Source organism: Charadrius vociferus, unplaced genomic scaffold (assembly GCF_000708025.1).
Source record: "Charadrius vociferus isolate BGI_N301 unplaced genomic scaffold, ASM70802v2 scaffold325, whole genome shotgun sequence".
Classification (NCBI taxonomy): domain Eukaryota; kingdom Metazoa; phylum Chordata; class Aves; order Charadriiformes; family Charadriidae; genus Charadrius; species Charadrius vociferus.
In genome coordinates, this window is record NW_009648526.1 from 5164602 (window position 1) to 5181840 (window position 17239).

At 40.3% G+C, this 17239-nt stretch overlaps 1 protein-coding gene across 1 annotated transcript in view; it reads right to left on the minus strand.

Annotated features, from left to right (window-relative positions):
- Positions 1-17239, minus strand: part of OTUD7A (OTU deubiquitinase 7A) — a 91705-nt gene that overhangs the window by 32147 nt on the left and 42319 nt on the right. The window contains exon 5 of the mRNA XM_009885759.1: positions 2231-2413. Within this exon, the coding sequence (XP_009884061.1) occupies positions 2231-2413 (183 nt within the window). The remainder of the gene's footprint in view (positions 1-2230; positions 2414-17239) is intronic.

Genomic DNA, 17239 nt, shown 5'->3' on the forward strand with positions numbered 1-17239 from the left:
TCTTCCCTGTTTAGTTTCTGCCCTGTACTCCTGTTCATATTGTTAAAAACCACAATGTGCTTTTTGTAGCTGCTTAAAATTTACATTCATCAAATGTTAGTCTTCCCTCAAAAGTTTAACCTTCAGCATAAAGTTTCTTTCTGGATCTCTGAAGTGGCGCTCCTTAGTGCCACAGTACCGCTGCCTTTCTGTGCTTCAGAGAGACTGAGCTCAGGTCTTCTACCGAGTTGCACTCCTTCTAGCCATCCTTTGCAACGGAGATAATCTTAAATTAATATCAGAAAGCCTCCTGGGCATTTTACTGAGTTTTATTAGTGAGTCAACACCAGGTTTAGGAAGTGTTTTACATTTTCAAATATGCAGAAAGCTTCCTGGTGGGATTTACATTCTGTTAAGTTAGATAATATTTTCATTGATTTCCTTGGAAATGGGTATCTTATCGTACTGGAAGCTTTTGTAAAAAAGCATTTGGTGCAACTTCACCTCTGTAGCTTCATAAATACTACCGTAAACTAGTCTTTATTGATCAACTCTCAAACACGTACAATGCTGTATTAAAATAAAAGAAGTTCCTGTACTTCTATGCCTTCAGTAATTAACAAAGAAGCTTACTTAAATGCAGCTTATCACTGAAGCTAATAGTGTTTTTAGAACACCTCAAACTGACTAACGGTTACTAAAAAATTTATTTTCCTGAAGCTGAAGCTTGAGAACTTTGTTTCTCTAATGGATCAATGTTGTGCTAATTGTAAGGGCTAAATTGCACTCCCTAAAATATCCTAAATTGGGGGAAGCGGGAGAAGGTTTGATTACATTTGCATTTCTTTCTTCTCCCTGTACCTCTCAGCTAAATCACTTTTAAACAGGGGAACTGAAGTACAGGACAGCATCTCCATTTGCTACCACTCCATCACCCCTTCCTACCACAGTTCGGCCCTCCTGTTGGCTGTGTCCTCCGCTCCAAGTACGTGGTCCATGACGAGACCCTCCTTTCCCTTCTCTGCTCCTCCCTGAACATCCTCCTCACTCCAGTTTCACCTTTTGGTCAGAGATGGCTCTCGGATCATGAAGAAATCAATTATTCATTGAATTGATAGCAAACTACTGTCAGTCCAGGCATTTAAAGCCAGACTTAACCCACATTACCAACTACACTCGCTAAAATATCAAATGGCCATTTCAGTGTAAACTGGGCAGTTTAATAACATGGAATTTTAGAGTGAGCTGTATCCTAATGAGGATGAAGGGACACAGCTTCATCAGCTACAGCGCGCTACACTTCCTCTCTTTATTTGTATTTAGTGCTTTTAAGAAATCGTAAGAAGCACCACAGCTCTTTTTCTACCGCTGGAAGTTATCTATTTTCAAAAGATCTCTACTGACACTTCTAAGTACTGATGCCATTTCCCGCTTAATAGGAGGGAAGAGCCAGCAGCGGAAGGGAAGACTTTCTGTTCCTTCCAATGATTGCACAGAAAGCCATCACCGAGCTAGTGCTATTACCTCCCTACGTGACAAGCTGTCAGACCTGTACATTTATTTTAGTGCAAACTACAGGTCCTTGATAAATTAATATTTTAAAAAAAAAAAAAATAAAGCATTCCAGCAGTCTGAGAGAGAGATCTGAAATAGAACATATAAAAGATCTGCAAATAAAAAAGTCAATTCTAATGCTTATCATCCTGTACTGGAAATCAACTGCTAGAGGTAGCTGACTCATGTTTCTTAAGGTTTCAGTTTGTTTGGCAGGGGAGAGGAGGTTGTTCTTTCTTCTCTGGAACCGTAAGAGAACAAAATTTTAAAGCTGAAAGTTATTCATAGATTTCATACTCCCTAATCATATACTGTGAGTAAGAATGCAAAGATTGAAATATGGATTTTTTAAATCTTTTTTTGGTCTCTAAATAAACATAGAAAGTTACATCCAATAGTGGTCTGTGACACCCTCTAATCAAGTGCTTTTGTATGTACCATAGGACTGCTTGGGGACAATGTATTTTTGTACTTTAATCACACATTAAAAAAATAACTTGCAGAACTGAGGCGAAGCTCGTGGCTACTGAGACATGTGCAAGGTGGGGTCCAGCAGCAGCTCTGTGAATCCCAGCACAATGACACCGTTCACAGGCTGATGGCAAATGACTTCCCACTCCCTGCACACAAGCCCAACTTGCCAGTTGGCAAGCTGGAAAGCTGCTTGTCCACAGAAGCCCTGGAGAAGAACTCTTACCTTGAGCAATGTCATCCTGCCTTTGCAGGCAGGGCCGCTCTGCCTTCGTCACCTGGGGAGGCTGCTCGGGCTCCTGCTGCTTGTAGTATTTGCCCTCGTTGAACACTTGTGGCAGGTTGGCGGTGTGTACCTGCCGGAGCTGCTCATAGTCGCTCAAAGCTGCGGTCAAGTCCCAATTTTTGCCTGCAAAAGAGCAAAAGGACCTTCTCCTTACATCTGTATGTGACCAGATTGACAACCTGGAAAACACCTTCGTATGCACTTAAAGTATAAGGTTAAATAGAGAAATCACTCTTAAAGCATCAGCAAGGAAACAAAGGTTCTTTGGATGAAATATTTTACAACCACTCCTCCCTCAACAAAAATGCACTGTTGATAAACACCTGGAAAGTACACAGCAAATAGACAAAGACAGAAATCAACTCTTTCTATTTCTTATTAATTTGTATTTTAGTTTTCTTTATATCACAATTGTCAAAGACTTCAGGAAATCTCTTGTTCAACCTCCTGCTCAAAGCAGGGTCAGCTATAAGATCAGACTAGATTGCTCAGGGCTGTGTTCAGTTTGGTCTTTAAAATGCCAAGGATGGAGACTGTAAGACCCCTCAGGGCAAACTGTTCCCACATTTGACTGTCTTCATGGGACCTATGCCCACACTGAACCTCTCTCATTTTAACTTATACCCATTGCCCCTTGTCCTTCTGCCATGCACCACTGCGAAGAGCACAGCTCTGACTCCTTAATAACCTTCTTACTGGCATGGGAAGGCTCCTGTTCAATCCCCTCAAAGCCTCCCCAGTTCCATTCTGAACAAGCCCCGCTCCCTTAGCTTCTCCTCACAGGACTTGTGCTCCAGCCCCAACCACCTTCATAGCCTCCCCCTGAACTCAATCCAACTTACAGCTGTCTTCCTTGGACTGGGGATGGGGGGCAAAATTAGACATGGTATGACAGATGTCTAGTGACTGTTGGGTAGAGAGGTATAAATCACTTCCCTCGATCTACAGGCGATGGTCCTGTTGACATAACTCAGCATATTGCTGGCTTTCCCAGCTGCCAGGGGACATAGCTGGTTCACGTGCACCTTGCTGGCTACCAAGACCCCTCCAGGTCTCTTTCTGCCAAGCTGCCCCGCAGCCTGACACCTATGTCTGCATTCACCCTTGTCAAATTTTATCAGGTTCCTGTGGGTCAATTCCCTCGCTCTGTCTAGGTTTCTCTGAATGGCAGCTCTGCCCTTGAAGACATCACCCAGTCCCACCAGTTGATGTCATCTGCAAACTTGACGTTGCCTCACTGATACAAACTTTAAACAGGTAGAGACCCCTGACGGACAGCATTTGTTACCAGCTCCCAGCCAGAAAGCTATCCATTAACCACTACGCTCTCAGCTTGACCATCACAACAGCTATTTGCCCATCTAGTCATCCACCCATCCAGACAGGAACATCCTAACTTGAATATACCAACACTGTGGGAAACAGTGTCCAAAGCCTTGCTGCTGTTGAGGTGAAAGGTATCTGCTACTCTCCCCTCATTCATAAATCCAGACATTTTACCACATGAGGCAACCAGTGCCAGGGCTTCCCTTGCTCTGATTCCCATGAAATGGCTCCAGAAACTGGCAATTTAAGATGAACGCTAAATCCCACAGAATTTAACATAAAATAACGAGAGGCAGTAATAATTCACATCTGTACAGTTGCATTAATAATAAATAATAACTAGCAGCAATGATGGAAAGACACGACTGTTAGTGTTACAGCACAAAAGTGTGACAAGCTTTTTTATCTTTCTATGTGCAGAGCAGCTAGAATGCAAATGCAAAATACTTTAGGTCCTTTTATCTTACACATCACTGAGAACTTGCCGTCTCAGAGATTATAAAAATCTTTTGGAAAGCAGATAATATAGGGCAGTGTTTCGTAACAAAACATGCAGTGAGAGGATTCAGTTGGTGTGGTTCCATGTCTGTGTGAGCTGCTTGCGGAACCTGCCAACACAGCATCCTCCCAAAAGTTTTGCTTCCAAGCTCCCACTTCCTCATAGTGCTATGACCAGTGATAGCAGAACACAGGCTAATATCCGGAGATGAAGAAGTCTGTTTAGTACAGGTGGTGAAATGGTACTTGTCACTCAAAAAACAATAATGAAAAGAACCTTGAGATGTTTGTATGTTAATTTGAAAACAATCCTGCTAAGTTAAAATACATAGATGTCCAAGCATTCTCCAAGAACTTGACTTTAACGGGAAAACTACAAATATGCAATAGCAAGAAAAGACCCCGCTGATTACATGAGACTTTCACAGCATTCCTTGAGCACTTTTTCTGGGAATTCAGAAGTAACCTGATTCTGACTAATACATGATTTATTACACCTTAAAAGGTTGTCACTTTGTGTACTTTGAGAAGCTACATTACTTGACTAGCAGTTAAATATAACTTATTTGCTTACACAAAGGAGAATAAGCTAAAAATAGTACAAAGCAGTTTTATACAGATAAAAGTCCTTTACCGGTACAGTCATCTGTGAAGAACAAAAACCTAACTGAAGTAGGAAAAAACAGCACAAACAGCTGTTGAGCTCAACTATCTCAGGTTTTGAGGTACTAAACAAAATTGTGAAAGGAAAATTAATATCACCGAGCAAGTATCCTGAGCAGTCCATAATATAAACCACCAGTGATCAGTGATAGGCAATCGTTACATATGTTACACTGTGATCTTCTATTAGAAAGCCTGTAGCACAAAATGTAAATTCAGTGAAAACTGTCAGAGATCCTAGAACAAGCACTTGAGTTATTGCCAGCATTTTTATTTTTTTTATCTCTAAAAATCCCATGTAGATTCAACGGCTATAATCCAGTCAGGGCTCTGCTCTAACTACATCTATATCATCTGAATGAAGTTGCCCAGCCCGAACATCGAAGAATCACGAGTGTGTTCCCAAGACTGACGTGATCACATATCAATGTCTGGAGTAGGGATTGCTTTTCTTTGGTCTCATTTTTAGGACACTTACAATATGTTTTTTAAATCTTCTTCTCAACCATGAGGGCGATAGAGTAAAACTTTTTTTAAAAAGTGAAAGTGACAATAAATATAATTCTAGGAAATGTAAGTTTAAACAAAACAGTACTGTCTGAGTATTGGCAATGCGGCAAGTCCAGCAACCAGCGTTTATTCAGTACAGATCCTCAAGTAACAGACCTGTATTAATGGAACACAGACGGCATTTCTCTGCTGTCAGGGCATTCCTTACAGGTCGCCCACTCAAGATATTTTCATATTTCAGTTCTGAAATCTAACAAAAATAACTCTGCATGTGCTGTGACTGCTGCGTGACAGGGCTTTGATGTATGTAATAGGAAAGCAGAAAATCAGTAGACTAACAGAAATCCTGCCGTCCTTAGTTTTAGGCCAAATGCAATCATCCTATGTAAAAGGTCTATCATAAAAATTACAGTCAGCCTTCAGAAACTAGGCTTACAATGTGCTGCATTTAAAACTAAATTCCATAGTGACTCGAGTTACACTCCATGGTAAAAGGCAGCAACTGAACTTCTAAAACAGACTTGAAACTACACATAAAATAAAATTTCTGTATCTAAATGTATCTTACTGTTGTGGCTTAATCCCAGCCAACAACTAGGACCACACAGCCACTCGCTCACACGCCCCCCCAGTAGCGCAGGGAGAAGAAGGAGAAAAGGAGAGGAAACACACACACTCATGGGTTGAGATAAAGACAGTTTAATAGAACAGTAACAGAAGAGGAAAATAATAATTATAGTAAAAGGACATACAAAATAATACAAGTTGCTCTCACCACCCGACAATCTGTTGCCCAGTTGGTCCCGAGCAGCAATCGCAGATCCCTGCCCGCCATCCAACTCCCATTTACATACAGAGCGTGCTGTGTGTGGTATGGAACGTCCCCCTGGCCAGCTTGTCTGGTCTATGCCCCCTCTCAGCTTCTGTGGGAAGCTGAAAGAGTCTTTGACTAATATAGATATTACCTACCAACAACTAAACCAATATGCATTATCAACATTCTTCTCACATCAAATACCAAAACACAGCAGCTACTACAAAGAAAATTAACTCTATCCTAGCTGAAACCAGGACACTTCAATAGAAATATCGTGGTTTTAAATCTCTCCATCTCCCTGGAGTTGTTCCCGTCTCCCAAACAAAAGCACCTATCGGCACCAAAGCTTAAACTTCAGAGAACCAACATAGGAAATGATTACTAGACTCACTTTCCCCACATTTGCTGGAGCCTCCAAGCATCAGAATACAAGAAAAAAATTCAACCAAATTAGAGAACACATTAAGCACCTTCCCATCTCCATGAAATAGTGTTTTTGAATATTAGCCACCCTAACTGACTGGAATCAGTGTTTTCAGCTACTCGCTGTACTGCCCCCTTTGCCAAGGCTTCCTCTTATTTTGGTTTATATTTTCACAAGTAAACACAATGAGAGAACTTTTGTTTTTCCCATTGCCCATATAATAAAAAAAAAAAAAAAAAAAAGAGGAGAATGCATCGGTTTGGGAGGATTAAAGAAAAAAATTCATAAGTCAAAGTAGAAGAAACTGGAGGCAGAAAAGAGAATTAGGGGAAAGGAAGAGGGGAAAAAAAAACCCAGATGCGTTTATATAAAAGACACTGTGTGGAGAAATAAGTACAAAAAATTAATGCAGTGTAAAATACAAAAAAAAGTAAATAGATCTAATAAAAAGTGTGATGTAATTTGGATGACAGAAACAGACTGCAGAAGCAACAAACAAACTGGGAACAAATCAGAAAGGTTATTAAATTCAGAGATGTCCAGAGCAGATGATCTGAACAAGGATTTCTAGCACTGCGACATGGCAGGTGAGAAAGTTTCAGCTGGAAGTTACTGAAGAAACTAGCGGGGCTTATCATTGTGGAGAGTAATAGAGCTAACTCTGCCTAGTTCTCCTTTACACCTAGCATACCAAAAGCTTTTGAATTTCTACAGCTTTCCAAAATAAGTTTTGAAAGAAGAAAAAAACCCCTGAAGCATGCTGTGTCAGAAGCAACAGAAATAAATTCTTATAACACTGAAATCAAACATATCCCCCGCACTGCCTCAGGGGGCAGGTCCCTCCTTCCAGTCTTGCTACTTGTCCGGGAAGTTTCAGCAGCCTTCTGATTTGGAGCAGACTGCACAGTGCCGCTGGCTCCCCAGGAAAAGGCTTGCTCTTCCCGTTACCTAAGTTCTGTTTGTATGTCTGTTCCCTGTTCTCTGAAATCTCCTAGACCCTGCTCCTCACACAAGTCCCTGCTCCGTACACCCTTTTTATTTTCTTTCATTGTCATCTCCTGCACAGGCCCTCGGCAGAAAGGAACAATCTTTCCTATCCCACAGAGGCTACAGCTGACATAGGTGCTGACATGCCCTCCATCGCAAGGCTGACGGAGAAGCAACAGGTAATTCACCTATCTGGCATAGTTTCATCAACTAAATTAAGTCAAGTGAGACTTTTTGTTGCAATCCGAAGGACAAAAACAACACAAAAATATTTTTCAGATTGTCTCCTATTGTATTTTTTTCTTACTTTAACTTATCTGATGCACTCTGCTGTTCACCACCTGCTAACTTCTTTGTTTATATGACATATTATTGTATTTAAAAAGGTATTTCACAGGTATAACATTATTTCAGTTCACACAATTACATCAGATGACAGGTCACTGGTAGCACTGTATCAGTCAGTAGCAAGGGAATTGCTCCAAAGCAGCACTGACACAGCAGGTTTACGTGGAAGACTGAGTTTCTAATAGTCAAAGAACATCAGTCAGCAAAAAGCTGGAGCAGCACAAAGCTGGTTAGAAAACACATGCAGTGAATCATGATCGGGATGCTGGATCCAAATTAATTCACTAACTCAACAGAAAGAATACTCTTACTGAACAATTATTGCCATAACAGCTGCGTGTGCTACGTGAGTCAGCAGGTGTAAAATGTAACAGGGCTGAAAGGTCTCTGTTTTAAAACCAAGTGTTTCTAGTGTGGAGGAAAAACAACAAAACTAAAAAAAAAGTGCAGCTGAGCAAGGAATGGAAGATGCACTCTGACGGAGGGCTGGTACTGACATTTTAGTGTCAGAGACAGCAGGCATCGACATGAAAGAGAAATTCAAAAATAAACTCAGTTACACTGTGAAGCTTCTGTCCTAAATAATAGTTGCTTGAATAATAACAGGAGGCATTGTCAGCCTGAAGGAGAAGAAAAAAGACTTAGATAAAACAATATACAATTTAAGAAGCCACGTATCCATTCTTGCCTTACCACTGCAAACTGGACTGCTGAAGAGTTAATAAAAGATGCTAAAGAACAGCAACAGTAGGTCTCGCCTCAGAAGCATTCCAGATGATTCAGTTTTTCCTGATGTCGTGATTTTGGACAGGACGAAGTTGACTTTCTTACCAGCAGCTGGTGCAGTGCTGTGTTATGGGTTTGGGATGGGAATAGCGTGATAGCGCACTGGTGGTTTGGTTGCTGCTAAGCTCTCAAGACCATTTCTGCTCCTCACCCTCTGCCAGTGAGGGCTGGGAGAGCACAGAAAGTTGGGAGGGGACACAGCCGGGGACAGCTGACCCCAACCGATCGAAGGCATGTTCCATACCCTGTGACATCACGCTCAGTATAAAAAGCTGGAGGAAGAACAAGGAAGGCAGGACATTTGGAGTGATGGGGTTTGTCTTCTCAAGTCACCGTTGCACGTGATGGAGCCCTGCTTTCCTGGGGATGGCTGAGCACCTGCCTGCGATGGGGAGCAGGGAAGGAATTCCTTGTTTTGCTTTGCTTGGGTGCGTGACTTTTGCTCTGCCTATTAAACTGTCTTTATCTCAACCCATGAGTTTTCTCACTTTTGCTCTTCTGATTCTCTCCCCCATCCCACCAGGGGGGAAGGGAGCAAGCGGCAGTGTGGTGCTTAGTTGCCAGCCGGGGTTAAACCACTACACCTGATCATCAGAGAGGACTGCTTCCCCCGCCACCAACTCTGCCCTATTTAGACAACTTGGAGAGCCCAGGAAGTGTTCAGAAGTGGGTTTCCCAGTGATCTGATGCTCTGAGACCAAGCTGAGACACAAAATTTTCCCAGGCCTTGGTCCTGGATCCAAAAAGCCTAGCTTTCCTTAGGGTGCCTCATCCAGGGACGACATACAACTGCCAACAGTAGGAGGGGGCAGGGGATGAGAGCTGTGTCCAGTGCCAGGGCTTTCTGTAGCAGAGTCATTGCACTCCAAATCCCAGGCTAGAAAGAAGTTGAAAAGGAGGCAGCGATCAAGAGCGTTCTCTACACAAGAGTACTACTGCAGGATCCAGAGAGAGCATGTTCTCACCTTGGCACACTGCTCATCAAGCGTAACCTCTTAGTGAACATTGGGGAAAGCTGCTTGCTATTAAATCTAGTTTTTGAGGAAGCAGAAGGTTGAGGTGACCTCATTAGGACTGACCACACTGTGAGGAGAGAAGACACCTCATTCCTACACCTTTCCCAGCCCTTCTACCTTGCCTTCTTGTCCTCAGCCTGTGGACACAATCCTCTCCTTAGAAAACATTTGATAAAAGAAACCAAAGACCAAGACCTAAATCTTTATATTTAGCCTTGACTACTACTTTTTTTCCATTCCAGGGACAAGCCTGGGAATTAGACGGACAAATTACTGAGCCAATACATTAGTCAGAAATTTAGACTAAAACACTGATTTTCCTCAGACTCTGCAGCCAGGAAATTGGGTGCATGCCAATTAAAAAGTCAAAGAAAACCAGAGTAAACTTCACAGGATAATAAATATTGCTGTAGCTGGGGTTTTTTTGCATATCTGGTTCTGCCCCAAGCTGCACGTAGGCTGCGTCGTCCACCACATTGGATCCACGCACTATGTACCTACACATGGTACAGAACTACAACAAATGTAAAACATTTACATAATTACTTTTCCTGAGTGAAACCAGAAATGTTGTGCTATCCAAGGGTTTGCTTTCCCAGGTATTATTTTAAAATATCACCACTTTGTTGAGTTTTAAATAAAATAATATATTGCACAGTTAAAAAAAAAAAAAAAAAAAAAAAAAAAAAAAAAAAAAAGACCAAAACAATACAACTACATAGTGCTCTCTATTGGAAGCTCTCTTGCAAAAGTTTCAGAGTGACCTCCTGACAAAGTCCTGAAATCTGTAAGCAGAGGAGCACTAGAAACTTTGGACTTTTGCTTTAAACCGTTTTTTCAAGACTATCACGTATTCTAAATTTTCAGATGGGAAATACACTCAGCATTCATAAAGGCAGTATGGTTAGCACCACTCAGGTTTTGCAGTAGTTTTCACGGTGCTTAGCTGCATCCCTTGTTTTCCTGAAGAATAAGGGTCCATATATTTTTTAGCCTAGCCTTACTCTAGTCAAGTCTTCAACTTGATTTTGCTGAGAGGAGAAAGCGACTTCTTAATGCCCTGCAGCACATGAGTAATCCTTGCTTGCTCAACGTTAAGCACATGCTTTGTCAGATCGCAACTCGTGCTCGCTAACAAGAAAATTCAGGCACCCATTAAGCAGCCTACGCTAGTTGTGCTGATACTAGAGTTCAGGTTTTTAAGGCAGGTAATACTCGGGCAGCAAGAGCGACGTGCTCTTATTTGGTCTTTGGGTTTTTTGCTTTTTATTGTTTTGGCTAGAACAGCATAGATTAGCAGGGTTGTAGCAGTTAATAAATCTATTGTCTTTCACTTCCTAAAACATATAATAAAACTAGAGGACATTTATCACTAATTGGTATGAATAGCAAGCATGCAACTATAAAGCACTCCACCACCACCCCCCCCAGCTTTCAAATATCCACCTACGCCAATATGTTAAAAAGAACATTTGAAAAGTCACCAGCAATACTTGATTTAATGATAAACAAAATGCTAGAAAGGATGCAATTTGAGATGGGGAACTTGGAAGGATCTAAATTGGAAGGACCACAATGACGGGCAACTTACAGCAACAACATATACACAGGACTTCAGCAAAGAAGATGTTAAAAGGGGCAGGAAATGTTGCCTAAAGCTAAACAGGACAAAAAAACATATAAGAAAAAGGACACAGAAGGGGAATGTTAGACAAAATTAAACAAATTACAATGCAGTCTGTATTTACAGTTCATGAACTGCTGGTGCATCTACTTAAGCAGAAACAATAAAAGCTAGTAAGAACTAATAACTAGTAAGAATTAATATGAAATTTTCACAAAACAATATAGGAAAAGAAGCAGCCAAAACGTTACCCAGCTCACAGAGAAAGCATCTTGATGTCCAAGATTACAGAATGATGCATATCAGAAAATAAAAAATAAGAAATATCAGAAAATAAAAATAAGGTCTACAGGAGCACAAAAAGATGATGAAACTGAACAAGAAACTAACCTGAAAGGGAGAGAGCACGTCATTTTTCACCATTACAAATACAAGAAAGTAAAAAAAAAAAAAAAAGTATTTTGGCAAGATGGCAGTAAAACTAAAATGGACACACCTCTTGTAATTTTTAACCATTTTAATTGGGTACAGTATTGGCCCATCTACTTTACATTTAATGGTATTTTCGTTATTAATGAAACTCACGCTGGAATGCAATACCATTTAGAAAACATTGTTTAAAAAAAGAGAGAGATTACTGAAGAACCTGTACTAGCAATGTAACTTTCAAGGTTTTTGCCACCCTTTCTTCAATATTTTACTATAATTGTCTGTAATTTTTACTAGTGAATGGGAAAAAAAATACAATCCCACTATTACTAAAGCTAATGCAAATTATCCACAGGAAAAAGAATCCCTCCTTATTAAAAAAAAAAAAAAATTAAAAATTCAACAAAGTATCCCTGGCCACAGAACAGGAAAAGTCTTGCTGGCAGACAAAACTTTTGTTTTCAATACCATCCCCGTCATTTTAACTCCTTCAAATCTACCGCAGAGAACATGCTGGTGTGACTCTGATACTCCATGCCCCCGTATAGTAAGACGTTCTTGGCACAGCGGCTGTCCCACAAATACAAAGCATCAGCTGTTAAGAGGGAGGCACATCATCTCCCCTTCTAGCCCATTTAACAGAACCAACCAGCATTTTACACGAGACTACACTGTGGATCAGTAACAAATCAATTAGCACAGGAATTTTAAGCGGGAATGCTGGATTCATGCAGCCTTACGAGGGTGCAAACTACCTCTAAGGATGCACATCCGAGATGTCTGCAAATGACCAGACACAAGTCCAGTATTTGGCAGGCCGTATAACATACTTCTAAAAACAAAATGCAGGACTCTTATTCCATCTACGCTCTTCTGTGCCATCTTTCAGCTTAGACTTTGAGCAGTTATGCATGTTAAAAAGTAAAACAACATGAATCCCTACATCATGATGTCTTCCTTCCAAGAAGACAGGAAAGAGTTCTCAGCTGAAAGTGCTGGCTGCAAGGCTGAGAGAAATGAGAAACATGCAGAGTTTTACAGTTAGGTCTCCACAAGACACGTCCTCACAACATTTCATAGCATAAACCCAATACAAGTGTTATCATCTTGACTTACAAGTTATCAGCTTGACCCAACGGAATACAACAAATACGGAATATGTGGGACAACATAAACAGGGAGGGCTATAAGCTAACTTTCAGGCGGAGAATAATAACCAACCTGAGGAAGGCACTGAATGCCAATACATGATCTACGAAAAGGACCTGGAAGTTCAATTTGAAGCCAACACAGAAAGTAACACTCCAGGCTAATTCATTTTTTATGATGTCTTGCTCACCTACTGGGATTCTCACTTCTGTGAGGTTTTACACTTAGATGAAAACACTTGAAATAATCAGGTCACCAAGAATGCTGCAATAAGGGCTCCTCACGAACAAGGATATGCCTAAGATAGTCCAACTCATGGCCAGCTGCAGCAAAAGAACAATTTTGTTCCTGGGGTTACATGAGTATTCAATTGTACATGAGAATTCAAAAAAGCCTGAAGGATGCGAACTGATTTAGCTCTGCTAAAACAGTGGAAAGCCTTTGAAATTCTTCCTTTTCCTATCAATCTCAACTCTGCCCTGTCTAGGTTTAAAGTTAATTTCTGTGCATCTGATAACCTGCATATTTGGGAAATTGAAGTGTTCACATTTGCCACAACAGAAATTAAAAGCTGAGGGTAGTTAATGCGTTTTGTCATTGACAGGAATTCTCCCTGCGTATTTGTGTATCTGGGAGGATGACGTTTTAAGACGCTGTTGGTTGAGAGGATTCATTATTGCCAATAATTATATGACATCTTGAATTTTAATTATGACCAGAAGGGAATATTATTACCTTTATACAACTAGGGACTTTGTTTAATTCTGCTAATATCTTGCCCAAATCTTCGCAGGAGCCCTTATTTAAATGTCTTGGTTGAACCTAACTTCTACACTTCTACCTTTTTAACACAGCATATGTTTATGGTTCTATGTACTAGTTAAGTTACCGTTAACTATTCTGAATAAGAAGAGTTCTGACATTTTCCCTTCACAATTTCATAAGGTTTTTTTCCCATAGGACTCTCTCCAAATATTTAAACTTGTGCTTACAGGCACAAGGCAGAGTTATCAACTACCTAACCAGTAATTCCAGCCTCAACTACAAAAGCTCTTTTCCTTCTTCAGTTATTGCTAGCATTGACAATTCTAGGAGATTTTTTTACTGGATACAAAGTATTTATTAAGTCTAGGAGTTTTAGGGAACTACACTAGAAAGGCATTTGGAGATATGATAAGCAGGTTCTGTCTTTCAAGATTATTGATTGATTGATAGCTTTCACCAACATAAAATGATCCTTGGTTTGTACCACTAGACCAGTGCACAATTTTTTTTTATTTTTATATATATATATACACACACATGAATTTAAATCCCCCAAACTTGACAATCTGTTAAGATATGAAGTCTACCATCAGCTTCTTTCCCATGTAAGGAAGTCTGTTTTTACAAACCAGCTGCCAATAAAGCAACCCACAAGTTCAGTTTAAATGCAGTCACTTCTTCCTATTTGGCATGAAGTAGATTAACAAATACTAACAGGCATAAGATAAGACGAGGAACTCAAGACAAGCTTTATTCCGTCTGAAAATCTTATATGCAAAACTAGGATAAAATTAGACCATAGCTTTTAAGACAAGATTTAATTTTGGTCCATGTTCTCAAAGGAAAATAATGTCCCAAGGACATTTCGTTAACGTTCGCTTCATTTTCTGCTAGAATGCAGAGTCACTCAAAGCTGAACAGACAGCTGGAAATGACAATTTTGATCTCTGTGTAACGAGACATCGGTAGCAGCTCAGCTTCCTCTTCCATTTGCCAAGCCTTCCACGAGAGAGCTAAAAAAGGAACTGTCTGAGGGAGAGGAGAATAAGAGACTATTTTGGGGGAGTTAGCTTTGTACACTCAATCACATGACAGTACTGTAAATTTCTCTCTCCCTCTCCATTAATTACACGCTTTTCTTTGAATTCCATTTATATACGCTATTCTTTGAGGAGGCGTCTGTCTACTGCACCTCTGCCGTTTTCCATGGGGTCAGTCTCCGTTACTGAACACATGTCATGACTGAAAAGCCAGTCTCCTGATTCCCGAATTAATGGTGAACTATGCATACCTCAATTAAGGGCTATATAAAGCTAGAAATAGACAGCAATTACTTTTTTATAATGATGAAATATAACATCATTTATGTAAATAAATGAAACCCTTTATACAAGTAAAAGGGCAGTTTTTCAGTTAAATATATTTTTGATGCAGTTTGGATTCTTTTTAATGTTTTTATTAATTTTTATTATTATTTTATATTATTATTGCCAGTGAATTTCACAAATCCTCCAGATCCCGACGGTTGCCTATACTGTTGGCATTTTAAGATACTTCATCCTATGCCTTCACTCTATATTCACGTGGTCATTGCCTGCACACCTGCTGCCTCCTGAAAACTACGCTGTCTTCTAACTGATTTATTAGTAATCTCCAAGTTCATCCACACCTACAGCCCCGGCACTGTAATCCAAATACAGCATAACTTGGTTTAAAGATGGAACTATTTTCTTCAACAATTTTCTTCCTGCCATAGGCCACATTTTAAGTAGGTTATAGTTAACACCTCAAGCATTACTGCTATTCTATGCACGGTAGATTCAAGGTGCCAGCCCAGACTATCCAGAATGAAAAGGGACATGCCCTCCTCATTCCGGGACAGTGGGGAAGTTGGAGATGAAAGACAGCTGAAGAGAAATCGGTTCTCTTCCATGCAGACCTATCTGTTTTATGCTTAAGAATTTTCCCAAAGCTTAGTGAGGAAAAGAACTCTTTCCACTGACTTCGAGGTGCCTTTGGGTCCGGCTGCCATTCACAAGCACACATATGCAAAGGTGACATCTGGAGAGTCTTGCAGCTGATTTCATGTTTTCCTGTGACACTGATCTAATACCTATACTGATTTAGTCCTGCACAAAGCAGCCACACACATGCCCATCGGCATGGGCTGCTTTTCAAACTATTTTGCTGAGATTGTTGTTTCTTTCACCTGGGTCACATTTATCTTGAACTTGCTCTGTCAATACTAACCACTTGACCATGGGCTTTTATTTTAGCCTGGTTTTAAGTAGAATTAGGTGGGGTGGGGGTGTTTGCTTGTGTGTCCATGTCGTCCCCCGTCCCCCCCCCCCCCCTCCGTGTCGACGAGCAAGGGCTGAAATCCAAATCTCCAGGTAATTAACGGAAATCTTGTAGCATCTAGATGGCCCTAACTTGGCACGTTTTCATAACATCAAACTAAAAGGAAGCCAAAAAGCAATACTATACCTTCCATTCAGCTGTCCCCACCTTCTGCTATGTTCATCTAGTTCTCATGTCTGAGAACTTTTACAAGCGGGGGGAAGAGGGTTGGGGTTTGGTATAAAATTTATGATGACAGTACTCACGTTACACTTCTTTCACTTCTTTTGCACAGCAATTGATAGGTTAGTTTTAAAGTGAAAAATTAAATTATCTAAAATAGTTTGGAATTGGGCTCATTTTAGACTCATTTCCCTTCAATGCTTTAAATTTGGAAATTTATGATCTGTACACCTTTTTGAAAATTGAGGCACTGACATCAGCAAATAAGAGAATAATGACAAATGCTTCGTAGAACAATCAGAGCTAATGTCAGGAAAAGCATTTACTGAATGCATAGCATAAAGCTGAAGTTACAAAAACCATGTAAGTGCCATATGCAGCACTTAAGAGGTCAGGTCACAAAGAGCAAATGCAGTAACAGTTTCAGGTTCTCCAGCAGAGTTGTAGAGGTTCATGCTGTCTTTATTCCACAAGGGGACTGATAAACAACTGTCCCAGCCAGTGATTTCTCAAGAATTTGCAATCATGGCCAGAACAATAGGTACCCGCCTCCCTTGGACTTGACTATGTGGATGCAATTCATTTCTGGACAGACAAACTACTGCGGTTTTTTTGAGCTTCTTTGGCCATTTGATGATTTCTAAAACACCAATTCAAAGAAATCGGAACTGACTTAATTTCAAGAAAAACAGTAGGAAAGACCACAAAAGGTTGAGAGATATGGATGCCAACTTTTTCAGTAAATGAGCGGTTTAAAAAAAAAAAAAAATCAGAGTTAGTATCTCCATCCATAATCAGCTTATTAGGAAAAGTAAGTAAACTTGAAAGAACATGTATTAGTGAACAGAAAAAAGGTCATCAGGGAATCCGAAAAGCAGGTTAGCAAATACGAAAGAGAAAAATAATCTTAAAATGGAGACCCAGTGAAGTTTCACAAAGTGTAATACCTACTCTACATTACCTCACATATAGAAGTATGCTTTCAGTTCACACAAACAAGGTAAAAACCTCAGAAAGTGATGAACAATCTCTCGAAGAGATACACAATGAAACAGATGAAAGACTTGGGATGTTAACATCCAAA